The sequence below is a fragment of the Schistocerca cancellata genome, chromosome 2 (genome assembly GCF_023864275.1).
Source record: "Schistocerca cancellata isolate TAMUIC-IGC-003103 chromosome 2, iqSchCanc2.1, whole genome shotgun sequence".
In the NCBI taxonomy this organism is placed as follows: domain Eukaryota; kingdom Metazoa; phylum Arthropoda; class Insecta; order Orthoptera; family Acrididae; genus Schistocerca; species Schistocerca cancellata.
Genome location: NC_064627.1, coordinates 536,491,285 through 536,516,027, shown reverse-complemented (window position 1 = coordinate 536,516,027; position 24,743 = coordinate 536,491,285). Strand labels below are relative to the sequence as shown.

Genomic DNA, 24,743 nt, shown 5'->3' with positions numbered 1-24,743 from the left:
ATCGACAAAAGAGATGCCAAAGGCGTACCAAGTGTTGGTAAAGAAAAAAGTGTTTCAGATAGTATCTGAAACGGAGGAGGAAATTTTGACTAAATCAGTGGCTCCACATCATTCATCAATACCATCATGCAGCACAGAAAATAGTTCGTCTACCACGTCAATATCTGACTCTCCTGGTATAGAGTTTGAACCTTCAGCACCACATTTACTATAAACAGTGTTATCATGTTCATTATTTTAACAAATTTACAGATGGAAATTGTTTCTCTGAACTTTAATAAATATTGAGAGAAAAAATAATTTATTTCAATTGCATACCTTAAACATACAGCTAATTTTTCTTCTGTAGGTATGGGCTCCCGCATGTGACTTGGTTTTCCTCTTATGTCTTGCTCTATCAGTGTATGAACCTCTTCAAACTGCCGTCTGTTCAGTCGGAAGATTTCCCTGAATACGTGATCAGGAACTTCCGTAGACAACGCGTATTCGCCATGTGTTCTTCGCTTTTGCATGTACTTGCTTTTGCATAGAGATCTTTCTCTGTTTTTGTATGCACTGTACAATAAAATAACACTCCTGAGTTCCGAATCAGAATCGGAATCTAAGTCTAACTGCATAGACAGACCCGCGGTGGACATTGCTGGGCGTTCTGTGTTTCGCGAGCGCTGGGCCACCACTGAGCTCTACCGTGCCTCGGCTGCGTGCAGTGTGCGCTGACCGGCAAAACCCATGTTGCTCTGCTACGCCTCTGCTCTGCCTCTGCTGCGTGCAGTGTGCGGCGGGCCTTAGGGGTGTTCGGTGCACTGTGTGTTCAAATACATTTGTTCTCTGCCCAGCATTAAAGTCTGATGTTAGCTGCGCCACAGTTCGCCGCCTGTCCTGTTTCACCAGTCTGCTCAGCCTACGACGTCCGACATCAGTAATGAGGGTTGACCGCCCAACTCCACGACGTTTGGAAGTGGTTTCACCTTGGTTTCGCCACGTGTGGAAGACACACACCACAGCACCTCTCAAACACCCGACATGCCATGCAGTTTCTGAAATGCTCGTGCCCAGCCTTCAGGCCATCAAAAATCTGCCCTCGGTCAAACTCAGACAGATCACGCGCCTTCTCCAACCTACACACGGACAGCAGGCTCACTGATACTACATGCAACATACATGTGTCTAACTAGCAGTCATTCCTCGCCAGGTGACGCTGCTATCGCCTATATGGGTTTTTATCGATAGTAGGTTGGTAATCATAAAGTTCTGACTGATCAGTGTATAAATTCAATGGGTACGCCACGAAGACGAGAAAAAAATTTAGAGGTAATATTGTGTGGCATGGTCTTTTTGTAAAGTAAAGGTCCTTTCACGGGATACAGTTACTTCAAGCCAATGATATGCTTTCGGATGTTCAGCTGAGTTGTAGATTCGGTTTTATGCACAATATTCCGTCGACCGACTCAGTTCTGAGCTACTGCGAGCTGTTTTTATGCATACTCGCTGCCTGGCGTGGACTCCTACCGGACAGTAACGAACTGCTGGTGTCGCGCCGCTATTTACACCAGAGTTAGACTCCCAGCGTCCGCTGCGCTTTTGTACAACTGCTTCTCAGAGTATGCTGCGTGTCTTACGTGGAGCAGACTATGAGAACAGTCGACTAGAGGTGTAAGGAACATCAGCGACACACCTGACTAAAGAAACAACGAAAATCGCCTACCGTCTAGGACTACCTCGAATATAATCACGAACTAAAATACGAGAAGATCATTATCGTTGTGCAAACAAGACGTTTCTGGGACAGCGTAGTTAAAGAATCTATCGAAATAAAGCAGTGGGAAAATCTAATAATCCAGGACGGAGGTTTCTATGTAAAGTAGGCTTGTGGTCCGGCACTCGATTTAGGAAGATTTCGCCAGCCATCACACCCAGCGGAGGTGGGAAACGCTGAGAGAGTGTGTGTTTCACAGTGCGGGCTCTGCAAACCAAATGAGCGAAGGGCGGAGCGGGTGCCGCGTGTCGAACTTTACCTAAAAATACTCCGCAATACGAATAATAGTTAATGGTATTGTTGGAGTCGAGGCAACGAGTACGCTTAGTAAAACAGCTCGCAGCACATGAACAAGAGAACTGGGTCGGTCGTCGAAATGTTACGCAAATGAAAACTACAACTCGGCTGAAAAAACGAAAGCATACTAGGAAGCAATCACAACACAAAACCTGGGAGATCACATTATTTCATGTCTTCCATATTTTGGAACACCTTGGATAATATAATCAAGACATACACTGATCAGGCTAAACATTATAACCACCGACCTACTACACTCCTGGAAATTGAAATAAGAACACCGTGAATTCATTGTCCCAGGAAGGGGAAACTTTATTGACACATTCCTGGGGTCAGATACATCACATGATCACACTGACAGAACCACAGGCACATAGACACAGGCAACAGAGCATGCACAATGTCGGCACTAGTACAGTGTATATCCACCTTTCGCAGCAATGCAGGCTGCTATTCTCCCATGGAGACGATCCTAGAGATGCTGGATGTAGTCCTGTGGAACGGCTTGCCATGCCATTTCCACCTGGCGCCTCAGTTGGACCAGCGTTCGTGCTGGACGTGCAGACCGCGTGAGACGACGCTTCATCCAGTCCCAAACATGCTCAATGGGGGACAGATCCGGAGATCTTGCTGGCCAGCGTAGTTGACTTACACCTTCTAGAGCATGTTGGGTGGCACGGGATACATGCGGACGTGCATTGTCCTGTTGGAACAGCAAGTTCCCTTGCCGGTCTAGGAATGGTAGAACGATGGGTTCGATGACGGTTTGGATGTACCGTGCACTATTCAGTGTCCCCTCGACGATCACCAGTGGTGTACGGCCAGTGTAGGAGATCGCTCCCCACACCATGATGCCGGGTGTTGGCCCTGTGTGCCTCGGTCGTATGCAGTCCTGATTGTGGCGCTCACCTGCACGGCGCCAAACACGCATACGACCATCATTGGCACCAAGGCAGAAGCGACTCTCATCGCTGAAGACGACACGTCTCCATTCGTCCCTCCATTCACGCCTGTCGCGACACCACTGGAGGCGGGCTGCACGATGTTGGGGCGTGAGCGGAAGACGGCCTAACGGTGTGCGGGACCGTAGCCCAGCTTCATGGAGACGGTTGCGAATGGTCCTCGCCGATACCCCAGGAGTAACAGTGTCCCTAATTTGCTGGGAAGTGGCGGTGCGGTCCCCTGCGGCACTGTGTAGGATCCTACGGTCTTGGCGTGCATCCGTGCGTCGCTGCGGTCCGGTCTCAGGTCGACGGGCACATGCACCTTCCGCCGACCACTGGCGACAACATCGATGTACTGTGGAGACCTCACGCCCCACGTGTTGAGCAATTGGGCGGTACGTCCACCCGGCCTCCCGCATGCCCACTATACGCCCTCGCTCAAAGTCCGTCAACTGCACATACGGTTCACGTCCACGCTGTCGCGGCATGCTACCAGTGTTAAAGACTGCGATGGAGCTCCGTATGCCACGGCAAACTGGCTGACACTGACGGCGGCGGTGCACAAATGCTGCGCAGCTAGCGCCATTCGACGGCCAACACCGCGGTTCCTTGTGTGTCCGCTGTGCCGTGCGTGTGATCATTGCTTGTACAGCCCTCTCGCAGTGTCCGGAGCAAGTATGGTGGGTCTGACACACCGGTGTCAATGTGTTCTTTTTTCCATTTCCAGGAGTGTATTTATATAAACCCATCTAGGTGGTAGCAGCATCATCTGGTGAGGAATGACTGCTAGTCAGACACGCACAGTGCATGCAGTATCAGTGAGCGTGCTCTCCGTGTGTAGAACACGCAGGCGCACGATCTATCTGAGTTTGACCGAGGGCAGATTGTGATGGCCCACGGACTCGGTACGAGCATTTGGGAAACTGCACGACTTTGGCAGCTTGGATGCATGCTTCCTCTCGAAGCTTAACGTCACCCCTGACATACTAACATCGCAATAGTACTCTAATCATTCACAGTCTCATCTTCTAGAGGCGTCTGGCAGTACTGTAATTGTTGCCGGTCATCCTTGCTCAGTGTTTCACAGTTTGTATTTCAGGCCACCAGGGTTCGTAGTGGAGACTTAATAGATACATCCTTGAACCCGTGTACCGTTTGGATGTAAAATAACTGTGAAGATCGGCTCAATTTAAAATCATAGCGGAGACAATGAACTCTGACCTGTCTGTTCTACAGGAGTCCATGGGATGGGCAATATTACGAATACTAGTCATCGGTTTCTCTTCTATGTGACGAAGGACGTCCTCTTCAAAGTCGACAGAATGACGCGTCCGTGAAACATCACAATGAACCCTCCTAGTTGTGCACGTACAAATTTCTCGCAGCCGTTGTCGTAGCCCGACGAAAATGGTACGTTATGTGTTCATCCGAAGAGTCCAGAAAAAAATCCATTAAATACGGGCTCTAAAGTACTTGGTAATTAGAAGATACCTGTTTTGCAGGAGCGAAGATGAACAAGTGCTCGTAGATCTTAAGCTATGCATTTTAGAGCCAATATTTACAACAGGTCTTTCTTTCTTATTTTGTTCCAAACTATCTCCTCAAAAAATATGGGGGACCAAAGAGCTTTCAGTAGGACATATGTTCTTCACAGCATCTAAGATAAAGAAATGCTCATTGTTCTTAAGGTATAGAGTTAAGAGCCCATGTTTACTAGACATTTTTTCCTTGTTTTGGTCCATACTGCCACCTCTGAAAGTTGCCTACCATACGGTCTTAGTGATAACTGTACCGGTACATCTATTCCACAGTGAAAGATATCAGAACCATTTTCACCTATGTCTTTTGATTTGGTCCTTTCCCGGAAGAGGATCTCTTACCTCAGATTGACACATTTACACTTCTCCATCATCCCTAAAAGTTTGTAACATCACTAAATCAAACTGTATATCCAATGGTACATTCCCGGCCATGGGTTACTCATCAAAATTTTATCTAGTAATTCCCATCTACCACTCTTAGAAGCCGGTAGTAGGTATTGTGAAACACCCTGCATTTCCAACAGTTCCCAGTACATGTCCAAAAGGTCAAAATCAGCGAACTTGGAGAGACATTAATATGATCCCTGCCTCTGCTTACAACGTATAAGTATGGAAATGCTAGTAATGGGTAGGCCCCCAGACAGTAGCGATCAGTCGTGCCAGTCTTCACTGATAAGCATGTAGTCAAATCTCGTGATTCACCCCATGACTCTGCGTGGAGTTATTCTTTCAGTGATGACATGGATGCAGAGAACCGTTCAGAATCACTGAGTGTGATTTGTCAGAGTACTCACAAGCTCTTAGCTATAATGCGTTTGAGCGCCAATCAGAAATCTTGGAATACCCTTGGTATCGCTAGAATCACTACTGTACACAATATACACCTTGACGCTGAGGGAATTATTCCTTTCGTGGCTCAATATTTCTGTATTATTGTTGCTATATACCTCGTATACTATTTGTGAAATTTACAACATATATAAAAGTACCCGAATGAATCCAAACTCTGGAACTTGTAACATTTATAGTTCTTTGAGCCACTGTGTATTGTGTATTAAACCAGGGACTTGGAACGACGGAGAGGCTTCGTGCCGCCGTAGCCCTCAGTGGTTCACAACCCAACAATAGGCCACAGTAGTCCACCTACCCCACTGCCGCCCCACACGGAACCAAGGGTTATTGTGCGGTTCAGCCCCCAGTACCCCCCCCCCCCCCTCAATCCCGGAAACGTCTCATACCAGACGAGTGTAGCCCCAAATATTTGCCTGGTAGAGTAATTATGGTGTACACATACTTGGAGACAGTGTTTGCGCAGCAATCGCCAACTTAGTGTAACTGAGGCGGAATAAGGGGAACCAGCCCGCATTCTCCGTGGCAGATGGAAAACCGCCTTAAAAACCATCCATAGGCTGTGCGGCACACCGGACCTCGACACTAATCCGCCGGGCGGTTTCGTGCCGGGGACCGGCACGCCATCCAGCTCGGGAAGCAGCGCGTTAGACAGCACGGCTAGCCTGGCGAACTTCTTTTGAGCCATGGTTTTACTTCCACAAATCACATCCGAGTTGAGCAAAGATACAGTAGCAGATGCGTGGCTTCTTTAGGTGGACTGAGACAAGAACAACAACTGCTGCTACCTAGTTTACAGCAGCTGTTGCAAACTGTGGCAACTGAATAGACTTTTGTTTTAACTGGCTGCTGTAATAAATGATGTACGAAATATCCTGTGGCCTCCGTTTCGAAATTCTTATTTCCGCTTACTTATTACTACTAAATTAGTCTTTTGTTCATGATACTATGGGAGAACTTCTGAATAGTGCATTATCATCGCGTAATGAATACGTAAATTTATTTCAACTTTAAGTAAATAGTTGAAACGTTAGAAAGAGCTGAATCACTTAGTGAGTCATCGCCTTCGTTCCAAATGACCGACTAACGGGTTGGTTCGCTCCAGACAGTTCAGTTGGTGGATCGCAGGTGATGCAGTGCACGGTTCGGGTATTTGCGGAATCTGCGAGCAGCACAATTTATTATTGAGCTTAGGGAAGCGTGATTTGGCTTGTGATATGTTAACACTAGTTTATCACTTGTAAAAGTGATAAAGAGTTGTATTTTGACGAAAAAGAGTGCTTGGTAAATTTGCGAGCGACTTTTGTAAGCGTGCACATGATTACGCGACATTGCTGTTCAGTTTACTATTCTATCTCAAGAAATGTTAATAATAGAAAGAGGTGGCACCCCGATAAACTAATTACTCATTATTTAAGTGAGAAAGAGCTTCAGGCTGTTCCATCGTAGTTCCATCAAAGCCTTGTAGCAAACGCAGCGGACTCAAGATCTACATGCTGGGACGACTACATCGGTTGAAACGCCACGTTGGTGGAAATATTGGGAATTCTGTGTCTTGCTTTGACGTGGCGGTGTCTGACTAAGCCCTCTACACGTACTGCTTATCTCCAGTACAAATGGTGATAGTTACGTTCCATCCGTGGTAACACAGCTCATTTAATTTGATTATTATTCATTATCATTGTTGTTATTATTGTTGTGGTCTTCAGTCCGAAGACTGGTGATGCAGCTCTCCTCGCTACTCTATCCTGTGCGAGGTTCTTCATCATGGAGTAACTACTGTAACCTACATGCTTTTGAACTTGCTTATTGTATTCACCTCCTGCTCTCCATCTGTAATTTTTACCACCGCATTTCCCTCCAGTACTGAATTGGTGATGCCTTGACGTCTCAGAATGTGTCCTATCAAGCGATCCCTTCTTTTCGTCAAATCATGGCACAAATTGGTTTTCTCCCCAGTTCTGTTCGAGGCGTCCTCATGGGTTATATGACCTACCCATCTAATCTTCAGCATTCCTTTGTGGCACAACATTTCAAAAGCTTCTATTCTCTTCTTGTCTGAACTGTTTATCATCCACGTATCACTTCCATACAACGCTACACTCCAGCAAATACCTTCAAAAAACCTCCTAAGCTTAAATCACTATTCGATGTTAACAGATTTCTCTTGCTCAAAAACGGTTTTCTCGCCATAGCGAGTTTTCATTTTATATCCTCCCTACTTCGGCCATCATCACTTACTTTTCTGTCAAAGTAGCACAACTCATCTGATAATTTTCTACATCTACATCTACATCCACACTCCGCAAGCCACCTGACGGTGTGTGGCGGAGGGTACCTTGAGTACCTCTATCGGTTCTCCCTTCTATTCCAGTCTCGTATTGTTCGTGGAGAGAAAGATTGTCAGAATGCCTCTGTGTGGGCTCTAATCTCTCTGATTTTATTCTCATGGTCTCTTCACGAGATGTTCGTAGGAGGAAGCAATATACTGCTTGACTCCTCGGTGAAGGTATGTCATCGAAACTTAAAATAAATAAATAAATAAATAAATAAAATAAAATAAACGTACCGAGCTAATGAGCGTCTCTCTTGCAGTCTTCCACAGGAGTTTATCTATCATCTCCGTGACGCTTTCGCGATTACTAAATGATCCTGTAACGAAGCGCGCTGCTCTCTATATATCTTTCTATATCTTCTATCAACCCTATCTGGTACGGATCCCACACTGCTGAGCAGTATTCAAGCAGTGGGTGAACAAGCGTACTGTAACCTACTTCCTTTGTTTTCGGACTGCATTGCCTTGGGATTCTTCCAATGAATCTCAGTCTGGCATCTGCTTTACCGACGATTAATTTTATATGGTCATTCCATTTTAAATCACTCCTAATGCCTACTCCCATATAATTTATGCAATTAACTGCTTCCAGTTGCTGACCTGTTATATTGTAGATAAATGATAAAGGATCTTTCTTTCTATGTATTCGCAGCACATTACACATGTCTTCATTGAGATTCAATTGCCATTCCCTGCACCATGCGTCAATTCGTTGCAGATCCTCCTGCATTTCAGTACAATTTTCCATTGTTACAACCTCTCGATATGCTACAGCATCATCCGTAAAAAGCCTCAGTGAACTTCCGATGTTATCCACAAGGTCATTTATATATATTGTGAATAGCAAGGGTCCTACGACACTCCCCTGTGGCACACCTGAAATCACTCTTACTTCAGAAGATTTCTCTCCATTGAGAATGACATGCTGCGTTCTGTTTGTCTAGAAACTCTTCAATCCAATGACACAATTGGTCTGACAGTTCATATGCTCTTACTTTGTTAATGAAATGACTGTGGGGAACTGTATCAAACGCCTTGCGGAGGTCAAGAAAACGGCATCTACCTGGGAACCCGTGTCTATGGCCCTCTGAGTCTCGTGGACGAATAGCGCGAGCTGGGTTTATTATACTGAAACATAATACGTGTTCCAAAATTCTGCAACTGATCGACGTTAGAGATTTAGGTCTATAGTTCTGCACATCTGTTCGACGTCCCTTCTTGAAAACGGGGATGACCTGTGCCCTTTTCCAATCTTTTGGAACGCTACGCTCTTCTAGAGACCTACGGTACACCGCTGCAAGAAGGGGGGCAAGTTCCTTCGCGTACTCTGTGTAAAATCGAAATGGTATCGCATCAGGTCCAGCGGCCTTTCCTCTTTTGAGCAATTTTAATTGTTTTTCTATCCCCCTGTCATCAATTTCGATATCTATCATTTTGTCATCAGTGCGACAATCTAGAGAAGGAATTATAGTGCAGTCTTCCTCTGTGAAACAGCTTTTAGCGTCTCCTTTTCCAGTCTAATCAGTCTGCCTTGTCTGATCTAATTCTAATACATTCCATTATACTTGCTTACTTTTTTGTTAATGTTCATCTTATATCCTCCTTTCAGGTCCTTGTCCATTCCGTTCTCTGACAGAATTACAATGTCATTGGCAAACCACAAAGATTTTATTTCTTTTGCCTGAGCTTTAATTCCTTCTCCAAATTTTACTTTGGTTTCCTGTACAACTTGCCCAATGTACAGGCTGAATAACAACGGGGATAGAATACAATTCAATGCCATTAATGCCGTAAGCTGTGTCATGGAATGCATAGCTCCACCCATCACTACAGTCGGTATCATAACCTACGTCCGCGCTATAATCGGCATTCGCAGGAGCGAATGACTTTTGGAGGTCGGTTGTGAATAGCAGATAAAGGAGCGGTGACAAGACGGATCCTTGTGATTCGCTTGCAGTTGAGTGGAACATTTCTGAGTGGTACTTGCTGATCGTTACATAAGGTGGACGGTTAGTCAGAAAGGATGCAATTAGACGAATTTATTTAAGAGTGTAGCAGTGAACAGGAAACAAGACAGGTTCGTAGGCATTTTCGATGTCTTGAAAGATGAAGCTGTAAGGCCCAGAGCTGGATACATTATTCGAACATCGCATCCGGGGATGTTGTCCATTTGAGAGCCCAAAGAAGCGGTATGTGTGACTGCTTCCAGTGCAAATTGAAAAAGAAAGATTAGGGTTTAAAGTCCCGACGACAATGAAGTCATCAGAGACGGGGCACAAGCTCGAATTCTTTTAAGGATGGGTAAGGAAATCGGACGACCCATTTCAAGGGAACCATCTCGGCATTCTCCCGAAGCGATTTAGGGAAATCAGCGTCGAGAATGAGCGGGAGAGTTTTAAGTCGCGGCACCCACGTTTTTCATGTTCAAAATGTCGTGCAAGGTGTCGAAAACTGATTCATGACTAATTTTCACTTTTTTCGGCTGTTGCTTTGATTGTGATAATGCCGTTCTACAAGTACCAGGACCTCCAATTCTCTTGCGATTCCTGGTCCTTTAAACAGTTTCCCCACTCCATGTAGCGATTAATAATAAAAAAACCACACACTGCGCTCAATCGAAAATAAGGTAATCCTACTCTCACACATCTAAACAATCGATTAAACAAACAAATATCTGCACATACTATGTCAACTACATTCCTAATAAAAGCTTACAGGCAGTGCGCCTTGTGTAAGCGATCTTCTTTTTCCTGAGCCTTTGTCTCGCATCAGAGATAATACGGGATCTGCATGGTTAATAACGGATTTGGAATGGGTAATTTAAGGGGTGGCCGGATGCCCTTTCTGTCGGCACGCTGTCACCCCCAGGGCAGAACACCTACATCTACGTGATTACTCTGCTAGTCACAATAAAGTGCCTGGTAGAGGGTTCAATGAACCACCTTCAAGTTGTCTCTCTACCGTTCCACTCTCGAACGGCACACGGGAAAAACGAGCACTTAAATTTTTCTGTGCGAGCCCTGATTTCTCTTATTTTATCGTGATGATCATTTCTCCCAATGTAGGTGGATGCCAACAGAATGTTTTCGCAGTCGGAGGAGAAAACTGGTGATTGAAATTTCATGAGAAGATCCCGTCGCAACGAAAAACGCCTTTGTTATAATGATTGCCACTCCAATTCACGTATCATGTCTGCGACACTACCTCCCCTATTTCGCGATAATACAAAACGAGCTGCCCTTCTTTGTACTTTTTTTATGTCATCTGTCAGTTCCACCTGATGCGGATCCCACACCGCACAGCAATACTCCAGAATATGGCTGACAAGCGTGGTGTAAGCAGTCTCTTTAGTAGACCTGTTGCACCTTCTAAGTGTTCTACCAATGAATCGCAGTCTTTGGTTTGCTCTACCCACAATATTATCTATGTGATCGTTCTAATTTAGGTTATTTGTAATTGTAATCCCTAAGTATTTAGTTGAATTTACAGCCTTCAGATTTGTGTGACCTATCACATAATCGAAATTTAGCTGATTTCTTTTAGTACTCAAGTAAAGAACTTCACACTTTTGCTTATTCAGGGTCAATTGCCACTATTCACACCATACAAATATCTTATCTAAATCATTTTGCAAGTCGGTTTGATCATCTGATGACTTTACGAGACGGTAAATGACAGCATCATCTGAAAACAATCTAAGACGGCTACTCAGATTGTCTCCTATGTCGTTAATATAGATTAAGACAATAGAGGCCTATAACAGTTCCTTGGGGAACGCCGGATATTACTTCTGTTTTACTCGATGACTTTCCATCTATTACTACGAACTGTGACCTTTCTGACAGGAAATCACGAATCCAGTCGCACAACTGAGGCAATATTCCGTAGGCACGCAGTTTGGTTAGAAGACGCTTGTGAGGAACGGTGTCGAAAGCCTTCTGGAAATCTAAAAATATGGAATCAATTTGACATCCCCTGTCGATAGCACTTATTACTTCATGAGTGTAAAGAGCTAGTTGTGTTTTACAAGAACGATATTTTCTGAAACCATGCTGACTATGTGTACCCCAACCGTCTGCGAGTAGTTTTATTTTTGTGGAAATGAGCGAAAGCGTTCTTAATATTTGCAAATCGTGAGGCGGGGATGCAGGAGGCCGCCTGAAAACCACATACATGCTGCCCGCACACTGACGCCTCAAAGTTGATCCGCCGAGTGGATTTTATATGGGGCAGCACACCTCCCCGTCCTGGAAGCGACACTTTAACACGCACAGCTATCCACGTCGGATTATAGTTAACATTTAGTAGATAGATACACCAACAAGAACCTGGGACATTATCAATCCAGTCAGCCATGAAAGGTGCAAAACAGACTGCCAGACTGCAATTTACTTTTAACCTCCGTTCTTTAGGAAAGAGCTACTCCTCTTGTTTTTTGCACATTGTTTTGTGCGTCCAGTGCTTCTGAAATGGACTTTCGAGTACTCACTCTATCCTCTGGGTTGGGATGCCGCGTAGTTGCTTGCATGTGCTTTGCATGCAACAGATTTTTCACAAATATCATTAATAAAAAGATTTTATTTCCACTTTCCGGCCTTTCCTGTTAGTCACAAAATTTTTCCAGTAAGTCACTCTAGTTTTACGTTATAAATTAAAAATATGGCTACTACGAAGGATTCGTATTCAAAGCTCCATATTTTCCACACTATTACATGTACAAATATGACAAACACACAAATAGAACTGTCAACTCTTCAGGTTCGCGTTTTGCACTCTACAAACGTTCTGTGAGTGCCCCTCTGGTCTCACGCGACACGTCCAGACGTCGAGTCAGTGGTCATCACAGCAGCAATGAAGCGTTCTCTGAGCCGTTCCGATGTTCCTGGAAGTGGGGTTCGCACTTTTTCCCAAAGAAAAAAGTTACAAGACGTTAGTCAGGCGATCTTGTGTGCCAAAGGAGCAGAGCTACATCATTTTCCAGCCGGTCCGGCGACACCGAAGTTGGTCGTTTAGGTAGCAATGAACATCGACGCTCCAATGAGGGAGCGCTCCGTCTTGTCGGAAGATATTCTCGGTATCACCAGTCAGTGGTATAAACAACGACTGCAACATATCGAGGTATGAGGTGTCCGTCAGAGTCTTCTGACAGAAGAAAAACGGACCATACAGCTTCGCAGAAATCATTAACCTTCGGTGAGACTCGTTCGTGCTGCACAGTGTTCAGGATGTGAGGACGTTTAGTGGCCCACAATCACACATCGTGGCGATTAACCTCGCAACGCCATCTGGTGGGCACAAGGCAGACTCGGTGAGTTTACGGTTCTCTTCAAAAAGAATCATATCTATACATGATATATTTGAGAAAATATAGAAATATTAAGACGACTGAATCATTTGTAGTAGCCCTGTACTTTGCCAGGAATAAAAAGGAGACTCTAAGCGGACTGTTGGAGTGAAATCCTGATACTCTATATAGCGCAACACATCCTCTGCTTTGCACTTGACAGAGGATCGCAGAGTGTGGATGCAGGTGAGTGTATGTGAATGACATTCCAAAAACAGAGGACACAGTACTGGCCCAATTCGCCGATGCTACAGCAAGACTCACAAGTCACAGAAGATTAGACACCACAATAAGAAGACTACAGGAACAAACAAACCTAACTGAAAAATGGGCAAAGCTAAATAAAATAAAAATAAATGCAGAAAAGACCAAAGCTATCCTGTTCACAAGACGCAGACCAGACATCCAAGACAGAATAGAACTCAATGGACACAGAATCAACTGGACAAATAAAGTAAAATATCTAGGAGTCACACTAGATAACAAAATGCTATTCACAGACCACATCAAGGAAAAGAAGACGAGAATCACAAAGGCAATCCACGCGATCTGCCTACTTCTGACGAGCAAAGAGATGACAAACCGGACCAAGATGCGGATATACAAGGTAATAATACAGCCTGCCATCCTGTACGGGTGCTCCTCATGGGGCATCACGTGTAAAACGAACATCAAGAAAATCCAGACACTGCAGAACAGATGCCTAAAGCTCTCCCTACACGCACCTCCATGAACCAGCACAGAGGCAATCCACAGGGAGCTCGAGATTCCAGGAATAGCAGAACAAATTGAAGAAGCCACCAGGAAACTGGTGACAAAGATAGAGAGACTCAGACCTACGAACAACAGGCTTGAAAACATTGCCACGGTGGAACCAACCGCCTGGCATAAAGTCAAGGTACCTCTATCAATTATTAGGAACCAACAATAGTAAACACCAACTGAGGAACTGAGAATAGCGAAGAAAGAAGACAGACAAGAAGAATCCAAGAAACAAGACAATAGGGAAGAAAATAACAAACACAAACAAGCAACAGGTAGACGCCAAACATCAAAAGCAACCATTAGAAAACCAAGGCAACTCAAATCCAATTAACCACCATCAAATCAGGACCACTAAAGGGCGAAAGTGCCCACAGTGAGTCCCAAAGCGCCAAAAATGGAGACCCAATTATTTGTTTTTGTTAATAAATAAATGGAGCCCCCAATTAAGAAAAACCTATCCTGCACACACGGGGGACCAAGCTCCTAAGGAGCTAGAACCCCAGCCATCGCACGAAAAAAAAGAAAAAAAAGAAAAAATAGGTGTGGGTGTGGCGTGTTGCAGACCTGCTGGCGTCGGCAGCGCTGCTGGCGGGCCTGTCTTACTCTGGCTGCAGCCACGGCGCCGCCACGGCCTTCCTGGTGGCCGCCGTCTTCGTCAACGGCGCCCTCGCCACGGGGCCGCTGGCCGCACTCGTAGATATCAGCCCCAGTTTCTGCAGTAAGTACCGACGTCACCATAAAAGCGTAATTCTGTATCTTTGCTATTGCAAATATACAGGGTGATCTTTTCCGCCGTGAACAAGCTACAGGGATTGATCGGTGAGAGTATACAGAACTAAAAAGGTCCAATGATCTTACGTCCGGAAATGCGTGCTTTCCATGCTAGAGACCATTTATTCAGTAGTAAATTGTTACAGAAACTGCGGCCTAATACATACAGACACACTTACAGTATGTGTTGGAAATGTTTTCCATGTGCCTCAACGCATGCTTGCATGCACCTTAGCATGTTCTGTTTCACACATTCATATCAACCAGGCTGCATTCGAACAGATCAAGGGCATCATGTATACGCCGCTCCAGTGCCTCCATGTCTGGAATGGGCTCTGCATGACACGATATTTTTGAGATGGCCCCATAACAATAAATCGCACGGGCTGAGATCCAGTGAACGAGCGTATCGTGCAACTGCACCCCGTCGTCTGATCCATCGACCACAGAAGACACGATTGGGATGCGACTGTACATTAACAGCGAAGTGGGCTGGATCACCATCATGTGGCAGCCACATAACCCTTTGAATCATCAATGGCGCTTGTTCCAGCAGGGGAGGCAAAGTCACCCGCAAAGTACGCCAGTAGTTACAGCCTTTTAGGCGACGTGGAAGGAAGACTGGTCCCAAAATACAGTCGCCAATTATCCCGATCCACACGTTCTGGCTGCACCGATGCTGATGATTCGATGTCACCATACCACTGGGATTCTGTAGATTATTCCACTGGTGACTGTTATGAAAGTTGAAGATACCTCTCCCCGTAAAGGTGGCCTCATCTGTGAATAGGATGGATGATACAAAACCCGGAATCGTGGTTGCCTGGTGAAGAAACCAGTGACAAAAATGCACCTGATGTGAAAAGTATGTAGTTAGTAATTGCTGCACACACTGTAAGTGATAGGGTAGTAACAATGTCACAGAGCATGTTCCACATGGTTGTCTGGATTACCCTGTACTGGCGGGCCAACTGCCTGGTACTGACACGGTGGTCGCCTTTCACAGTGTTAATCACGTTTTCCTCCAAGTCTGGTGTCCTTCATGATTTCCTGCTTCCTGAAATGACTGTCTCAGACAAAAAGCGAAACACTGTTCCAAACATTGAATGCTGTGGTAGTTGTCAGCAGAGATTGGTCTCCTGATACAACCTTGCTGCCCACTGCCCATTGCCATTTGCCTCTCCATAACTAAACACAATGTGCGCAAGCTCTCGATTCAAATATGGTACCATTGTGCACCTTTTTTGTTCCATATCCTCTCATTGATCAACCCCTAGAGTTTGTACAAAGTGGAAAAAAAATTGAATAAGGGAGTCCAGCATCACCTCCTGAACCCTTGGTTCGATTTCAGTCAGATGTGGCGCACAAACAGCGAACTTCATGATTATCAGCAGTGTGGGTGTTATAACCCCCTTGTTCCTATAGAAGTGAAAAAAATGGCTCTGAGCACTATGGGACTTAACATCTATGGTCATCAGTCCCCTAGAACTTAGAACTACTTAAACCTAACTAACCTAAGGACATCACACAACACCCAGTCATCAAGAGGCAGAGAAAATCCCTGACCCCGCCGGAAATCGAAACCGGGAACCCGGGCGCGGGAAGCGAGAACGCTACCGCACGACCACGAGCTGCGGACTATAGAAGTGAAAACACAGGCAAAATACAGTTTTCAGTCCCTGATGTGTAGGCTGCCTTGCACAGTAGTTGTGTTATGTGGGTAGTTTGGCATACCTTGCAAGGGACTACTCTTGTGGGTGAGCACGGTTAAAGGAGTGTTGGGGGGGGGGGGGAGATAAGGAAATGGGTGGTGTCAGAGGGAGGATGGTGTGGATGAAGAAAGGAGGGGGAGGAGATGGACAGAGAGGAGGGAGAAGGGGATGGACAGAGATGGAGGGGAGGAGGAGATGGACAAAGAGAGGGGGTGGAGGAGGAGATATACAGAAAGAGAGGAAAGGAGTAAATGGTCAGAGGGGGGGGGGAGGGTGGAAGGGTAGGAAGAAATGGACGGAGAGAAGGGGGAGAGGTACAGGAGGCAGGTGGAAGTTGTAGAGGGGCAATTAGCAGGTGGAAAAGGAGAAGAAGAGTTGGATAGATCGAGATGGCAGAATGAAGTGAACATAGAGGCGAAGGGAGGGAGTGGTGGACACAGAGAGCGAGGAGTAGGAGGAGAAGATGTGTGCAATATGTATCAAACGCTTACGTGAGTGAAGACGTGGGGATAAGGCTAGTATAATATACTAACTGTTACCTGTAGCTGCGCTCGAATGCCAGTAGTTTTGTTATAGTGATTTGTGGTGAGTAAGTAAGCTAGTAATTTATAAATGTCTGTTTACATAGTGGTGTAGAGATGTATGTGTAAAAAGTATGCAGTGCCTGTATGTAGATACATAATGAACGTGCTTCTGTGATTTTGCTGTACGTCTAATCATGTTTAAAACATGCCTAGATTTATTAAATTTGAACAGAAGTTGGGGATCCTTCGGCACACTAGTTCTGGATGTGAGATTTTTCCACCAGAGAAGCACATACCAACCTTTTCTTCCTTCCACTTCAGTGCATTGCAGTCCCTACATTCTTTATCCATCCCCCTAAAATGACTAATTATGATTAACATACTCAGTTAATAAATCATAATCAAATATAGCCTCACCAAACGCCTCCCACGTTCCATATGTAAATGTACGGCGTTTCTCCGTTAGTCGTACAGCCTTTAACTGAGGCCGTCGTTGTCAGTCTTGAAGCATCTGGAATCTGTAAGACGCGTGATGCTCAGCGGCTAAAATGCAATGGGCTTGTGGCTGATATTAGTTGGAACTATGGATTAAATAAGTACAGGACTGTATAAGCATTGTATTCATTACACTGAATCCTATTATGCAGAACACATCAAACAATAAAAGCATGGCCGGCCGATGTGGCCGAGTGGTTTCAGGCGCTACAGTCTAGAACCGCGTGACCGCTACGGTCGCAGGTTCGAATCCTGCCTCGGGCATGGATGTGTGTGATGTCCTTAGGTTAGTTAGGTTCAAGTAGTTCTAAGTTCTAGGGGACTGATGACCTTAGAAGTTAAGTCCCATAGTGCTCAGAGCCAATAAAAGCATTTTTACAAATAAGGTAAAAATTCAAAACTCAAAGAATAAATAGCTCTTTCAAAGAGTAATTATTGTTCCATATTTAGTTTTATATTCTTGAAATCGATGAATATGTTGCACTACAGAACTTCTAAAGTAGCCTATGTTCTTCCTCAGCGTTCAATATATCTTCACATCAAATTTCACCAAAATCGTTTCAGCGGTTTATTCGTGAAAGCGTAACAGGCAGTTACTTTCGCATTTATAGTATTACGAGGGCAGTTCAATAAGTAATGCAACACTTTTTTTTCTCGGCCAATTTTGGTTAAAAAAACCGGAAATTTCTTGTGGAATATTTTCAAACATTCCCGCTTCGTCTCGTATAGTTTCATTGACTTCTGACAGGTGGCAGCGCGGTACGGAGCTGTTAAAATGGCGTCTGTAACGGATGTGCGTTGCAAACAACGGGCAGTGATGAGTTTCTTTTGGCGGAAAACCAGGGCATCTCAGATATTCATAGGCGCTTGCAGAATGTCTACGGTGATCTGGCAGTGGACAAAAGCACGGTGAGTCGTTGGGCAAAGCGTGTATCATCATCGCCGCAAGGTCAAGCAAGACTGTCTGATCTCCCGCGTGCGGGCCGGCCGTGCACAGCTGTGACTCCTGCAATGGCGAAGCGTGCGAACACACTCGTTCGAGATGATCGACGGATCACCATCAAACAACTCAGTGCTCAACTTGACATCTCTGTTGGTAGTGCTGTCACAATTGTTCACCAGTTGGGATATTCAAAGGTTTGTTCCCGCTGGGTCCCTCGTTGTCTAACCGAACACCATAAAGAACAAAGGAGAACCATCTGTGCGGAATTGCTTGCTCGTCATGTGGCTGAGGGTGACAATTTCTTGTCAAAGATTGTTACAGGCGATGAAACATGGGTTCATCACTTCGAACCTGAAACAAAACGGCAATCAATGGAGTGGCGCCACACCCACTCCCCTACCAAGAAAAAGTTTAAAGCCATACCCTCAGCCGGTAAAGTCATGGTTACAGTCTTCTGGGACGCTGAAGGGGTTATTCTGTTCGATGTCCTTCCCCATGGTCAAACGATCAACTCTGAAGTGTATTGTGCTACTCTTCAGAAATTGAAGAAACGATTTCAGCGTGTTCGTAGGCATAAAAATCTGAACGAACTTCTCCTTCTTCATGACAACGCAAGACCTCACACAAGTCTTCGCACCCGAGAGGAGCTCACAAAACTTCAGTGGACTGTTCTTCCTCATGCACCCTACAGCCCCGATCTCGCACCGTCAGATTTCCATATGTTTGGCCCAATGAAGGACGCAATCCGTGGGAGGCACTACGCGGATGATGAAGAAGTTATTGATGCAGTACGACGTTGGCTCCGACATCGACCAGTGGAATGGTACCGTGCAGGCATACAGGCCCTCATTTCAAGGTGGCGTAAGGCCGTAGCATTGAATGGAGATTACGTTGAAAAATAGTGTTGTGTAGCTAAAAGATTGGGGAATAACCTGGTGTATTTCAATGCTGAATAAAACAACCCCTGTTTTAGAAAAAAAAAAATGTGTTGCATTACTTATTGAACTGCCCTCGTGGTATGGATTACATATTATAATGCATCTTTTAATGCAATGGTCTAATCTATTTGACAAGTGAACTAATCGACGTTTTTCCAAATTCGTGTAGTAAGGGGCATAAGGCACAAATGGAAACGAATATAAATCGCACAACCGAAAACTTTTGTCTTTGTCTGTATAAACGAAGACACATCCGCAAAACTCAAAAGTTAAAACCAATAAGCGAGAAATTAGAAACGGCAACTACAAGGAGCGAGCCAAGAAGGAGAACTCATAAACGAAAACTAAGAAGAAAGGAACAAGAAACTGGAATTGATAAACGAGAACTGAAAATTGAAAACTGAGCAGCGGGCACATAGCTTGGTTTCCGAGATCACCGAGACCGCTGCAATCAGACCTTCTCAATTCTCGGACTGTTTGCGTCCCAGTTTACGCCGCTGGCCTGTGCTGCGATTCCCCGTCTCTTGTTGGCCAATCTGTCTGCCCTATGTTACACTGTCCTGATCCTCATTCTTAGTCAGGTCGTTCAATGTGGCTTGTGGTGATATTTTCCACTACCATATTCCGTTGATCATAAGAATAAACGTGATGTAAAAAAACACAAACTCGACGAGTGCTCAGCAGCCGTAGCAAACGCACACTGGTGTTTAACGTTTCTGGGAGTAGGTTCTACTTATATATTAGAAATCTTACTACTGTGTTACTGTAAATGCAACTTTAAGATATTCTAATGCATAAACAGCCAATAGCGTCTATCTTCATTATGCTTTAGCTATGTAGTTTTCATTTAAAAATCATGTACAGTTGCTATCTGTGTAAGGGCTAGTTGTGCTCTGACTGACGGGCTTGGACTGCGAAAAGGTGTGACGCTGCTTTCTGCTCCACAGTGCTAAAAAAACGTTAAAAACTGGCGAGAAACAGGCTGCTCTTCAGGTTTTTCACAAGTTTATAGGGAAATATCCGTCACTAGCTGAGATGCAGATTGCACAAATGATACCTGAGTTTACAGGCATTTTTGTGTCGTGTGCAAGCCTACTAAATGCGAAAAGATAAACAAGAATGCCCGCAATCCTTCCACTCCACGACAGTCAACATTGTGTCGCAGGAAAACATGAAGATTTTGTGAAAAGTGCTGTGCGGTCGAAGGTGCGCATGATCTTCTTCAGAAACGAGGCGCCCATAGTGAATAAGACACTTAAAATAATTCGCGACGATGATGACCTGGCCATTTTTAGATGCACAACATTTTACAAACTAACGAGAGACATAGGTTTCCGGTTTGAAAATAGGAAATCAAATCTACATATACATCTGCATATAATCCGCTAGCCACCGAGCGGTGTGTGGCGGAGGGCACTATTTGTCCCAAAGTCATATCCCCCCCCCTTCTCTTCCACTCGCTGTTCGCTCTTCTTTGGACCTTCTCAATCTCTTGAATCAGACCCAACTTGTAAGGGTCCCATACAAACGAACAATACTCCAAGACTGGACGAACTAACGTTTTGTAAGCTATTTACTTTGCTGAAGGACTACATCGCTTCAGGATTCTACCAATAAACCACAATATAGCGTTCGCCTTACCCGTTACTTGTGTAATCTGATCGTTCCATTTGAGATCATTTTGTAAAGTCACACCCAGATACTAGGCGGATGTTAACGCTTCCAAAGACTGGGCATTTATTTTGTACTCGTACATTAGAGGGGATTTTTGCATTGTTATATGCAGTAGGTTACACTTTCTACTACTGAGAGATAACTGCCAGTCATTACACCACGCATTTATTTTCTGCAAATCCTCATTGATTTGCTTATAACGTTCGTATGATACTACTTTCCTGTAGCCTATAGCATCATCGGCAAACAGTTTAATGCCGCTGTCAATACCATCAACCAGATCTTTTTTGTAAATCATAAAAAGCAGCGGACCTATTACGCTGCCCTGGGGCACACCTGATGTTACGCTTCTTTCTGTTAAAGTCTCCCCATTCAGGACGACATACTGCTCTCTGTCTGTTAGAAAACTTTCTACCCAACCTCATATGTCATCGGATAGACCGTAAGCGCGTACTTTTTGGAGCAAGAGACAGTGCGGAACTGAGTCGAACGCCTTTAGAACGTCGAGGAATGTGGCATCAACCTGGGAGCCGGTATCTAGAGACTGTTGTATATCATGCACAAAGAGGACCAGCTGTGTCTCACATGACCGCTGTTTCCTAAAACCGTGCTGGTTTGTGCAGATGAGCTTCCCAGAGTCTAGAGAGGTCATTATGTGTGAACACAAAATATGTTCCATGATCCTACAACAAATCGATGTCAGTGAAATTGGCCGGTAATTATGTGCATCCGATTTTCTAATCTTTTTATGGATTGCTATGGTCTGGGCTTCTTCCAGTCCCATGGAACTTCCCGCTGTTCCAATGGTCTCGGACAGGTGATGGATAAGAATGGAGCTATATTTGTAGCATAGTCAACATAAAATCTTACGGGGATACCGTCTGCGCCAGATGCCTTCCTGGCGTCTAAGGATCTTAACTGTTTTACTATCCCAGATACACTAAACACCATGTCAGCCATCCTTGCGTTTGTTCGATTATTGAAAGGGGGAATGGTGCTGCAGTCCTCTACCTTAAACTAGTTTTTGAAAGCTAGGTTTAGAATTTCGGCCTTCTGTTTATCATCATCCGTTACATTACCCGTACTGTCAGCAAGAGAAGGTATTGAATTATCTGTAGCCTTCATAGTATAATAACAGACAGAGCTGATATTTCTTTGTAGAGGAGGCGTTATCTTCGTCAGATTCACCAACTTATACGTGAGAAAAGTATAATATTTGTTACCCTGATGGGGCTTGTGTTAATATTGGCCATGTCAGACAAAAAGTATGGATTGAGTCAACAGTTACTGACAAAAAGGCAAACTTTTATTGCAGGCTTATCAGAGGGGATACACAATCCGACGGGAAAAGAAAAACATTAATTATTGTACACACAGCTAGCAACTGATCCATAGAAGGTTGGTGATTTAATTTTTGAATCTAAGAAAACTGGAGATTATCACGAATAAATGCGTGGTGAAGTGTTTCTTAAGTGGTTTAGAGATATTCCGCCCAAATTGGAGCCCTCCAGCAGTGTTTTAATGGGCGATACATCGTATCACGGCGTCAGGGTTGAGCGTAGGCCGCAAAAATCTTGGAAAAGCTAGACGCTGTAAACTGGCTGGTAGAAAAGGGAACCAATATCGATCCTATCGCAGTTAAAGATGAATTGCTACAACAAGCTAAACTTATACTGTATTGTAGACCAGTACGTTATCGATGTAGCTGCCTAGTCTGCAGATCACATTGTCATTAAGTTACCACCGTACCACTGGAATCTGAACCCACCAAAACTGATATAGAGCCAAGTCAAGGGATTTTTCGCGAGAAATAACAAGACTTAGCTGCCAGACGTACTGGAACTAATTCACGGATCTTCGTCACACGTCGATATCTAACGCTGGCGGGATGCATATCAGCAAGACATAAAATGAGGAGAAAATGTGACGCTTAGATGGTTTAGAGGATTCTGCAGCAGACGATGCTTCCAGTACTGAAATGTATCCCACGGATTCGGATATGGAAGGAGCGTCGAGATTGCCAGACGATTCATTATAAGTGGTACTTCAGTGGCTTCAATATTTAAATACCTGCAGTACGCTTTTGCGTCACACGTAGCTCAAGCAGAAATAATGTCCTGTGTTTAAGTTAGGAATTTTCATCACACTTGTTTCTAATAACAGTATTATGTTAGCTAAGAATGAGAGCATATTGCGTATTACATCTGGTCGCCTAAAACGCGTACTGCCGAAGTATTGACGTATATTATTTCTTTCTGATTAAAAATGAAACTGCGTTCCAAGCTATATCGTTTCGTTGCTGATCTCTTTCTACGTCGTAACTTCAACCGTTCACATCACTGCAGGGTAGTTGGACAAGCTGGCTGGCCAGTGCTGTCCGAGTTAACCCTCTAACGGTAAGGTTGGGGTTGGATCCGACCCCAGCGAGTCTGTTTTGTTTATAACTCCCCACTCCCTTTTCTGAGAGCGCTGTGGCTCCAGCTACCCTACCAGACAGTCAGACAGTCGTCCCGAGAACGCCGGGGAGGCCACGTCAGTCTGTTGAGTGACCTGCAGCTACCCTCTCTATCCGAAACCTACATTACCCGCCCTCGGGTTGGATCCGACCCCACCTTACTGTTTACGTCACACTTACTAGTTTCTTTTGTGGGAAGGATTCAACCCCATATTGATGTTTATATTACATCTAAGTTTTCTTTTCTCTTCTAGTATCTTACTAAAATTGCGCATCAACTCCTTAGAACTCCTGAGGAGATATACAACGAGTTTCTCCGACAGGAGGCTGAGTCAGAGGATGGCGACAATATCGATGCAGAAAACTGTTCAGAAACCGAGGACGATGTATTATCTAATACTGATGACGAGGATGATGTATTTCATTGTGCGGCAGGAGCAGTCGAGTTTGATAATTCTCAGTCAGATGTTAATTCTCAGTCAGATGTAGATGATGAGAGAAATTTTGAGCTAGGTAAAGACTTAGAGACAATATGGACCAACAAAGCCATCCATTCAAAATTTTCTAGGACACCAGCGTCAAATATTATTACTCATCTCCCTGGTCCACGTGGGGAAGCAAGGGGGGTCACTAGTGAATTGGAAATATTTTTATTATTTATAGATTCGAAGATTATAGAAAAAATTGTTTTGTACACAAATCTTGAAATCGAGAAATCTGGGCAAAAGTACAATACGGTCCAGTGGTTTCATTCACCAACAGAGAGAGTTGAAATAAAATGGTTGATGGCCCTTCTCTTCATGAGTGCTGCCTAAAAAATTCTATGCTCAGTGTAGATGAGATGTTCTCAGCAACCTATGGACCTTCGGTATTCCGTTGCACTATGTGCAAGAAAAGTTTTGCATTTCTTCTAGAAAATCTCCGCTTCGATGATAAAGCCACCAGAGAGGCCAGAAAAATCAAGGACAAATTTGCGGCTTTCATAGAAGTGTGGGACATGTTTGAATCTAACAGTGAAAAAAATTATAGTCCATCTGAATATGTTACAGTAGATGAGACCCTACTGTGTTTCCGGGGTGCCTGTCCATTCAAAACGTATATCCCATCGAAACCCGACAAATATGGGTTGAAAATAATGTCACTATGCGACGCAAGGACATTCTATTTTTTGCGTGGCATTCCATACACTGGCAAGGACAACAGAATAAAGAGGAGACCTGGAGATTTGCCTTTACCTGCCCAGTATGTTGTGCGCATGGCAGAATCTATCAGGGGTTCTAATAGAAACATTACAGCGGACAAGTGGTTCTCCTCACTGGAGGTGACTGACGCCCTCCTCCAAAAGAAACTCACATTTGTAGGTACATTGAGGAGGAACAAACCGCAAATACCACCAT

At 44.6% G+C, this 24,743-nt stretch overlaps 1 protein-coding gene across 1 annotated transcript in view; it reads left to right on the top strand.

The window, feature by feature from the left end:
* Positions 1-24,743, top strand: part of LOC126155993 (sialin-like) — a 194,055-nt gene that overhangs the window by 121,039 nt on the left and 48,273 nt on the right. The window contains exon 9 of the mRNA XM_049916270.1: positions 14,397-14,552. Coding sequence (XP_049772227.1) covers positions 14,397-14,552 — 156 coding nt within the window. The remainder of the gene's footprint in view (positions 1-14,396; positions 14,553-24,743) is intronic.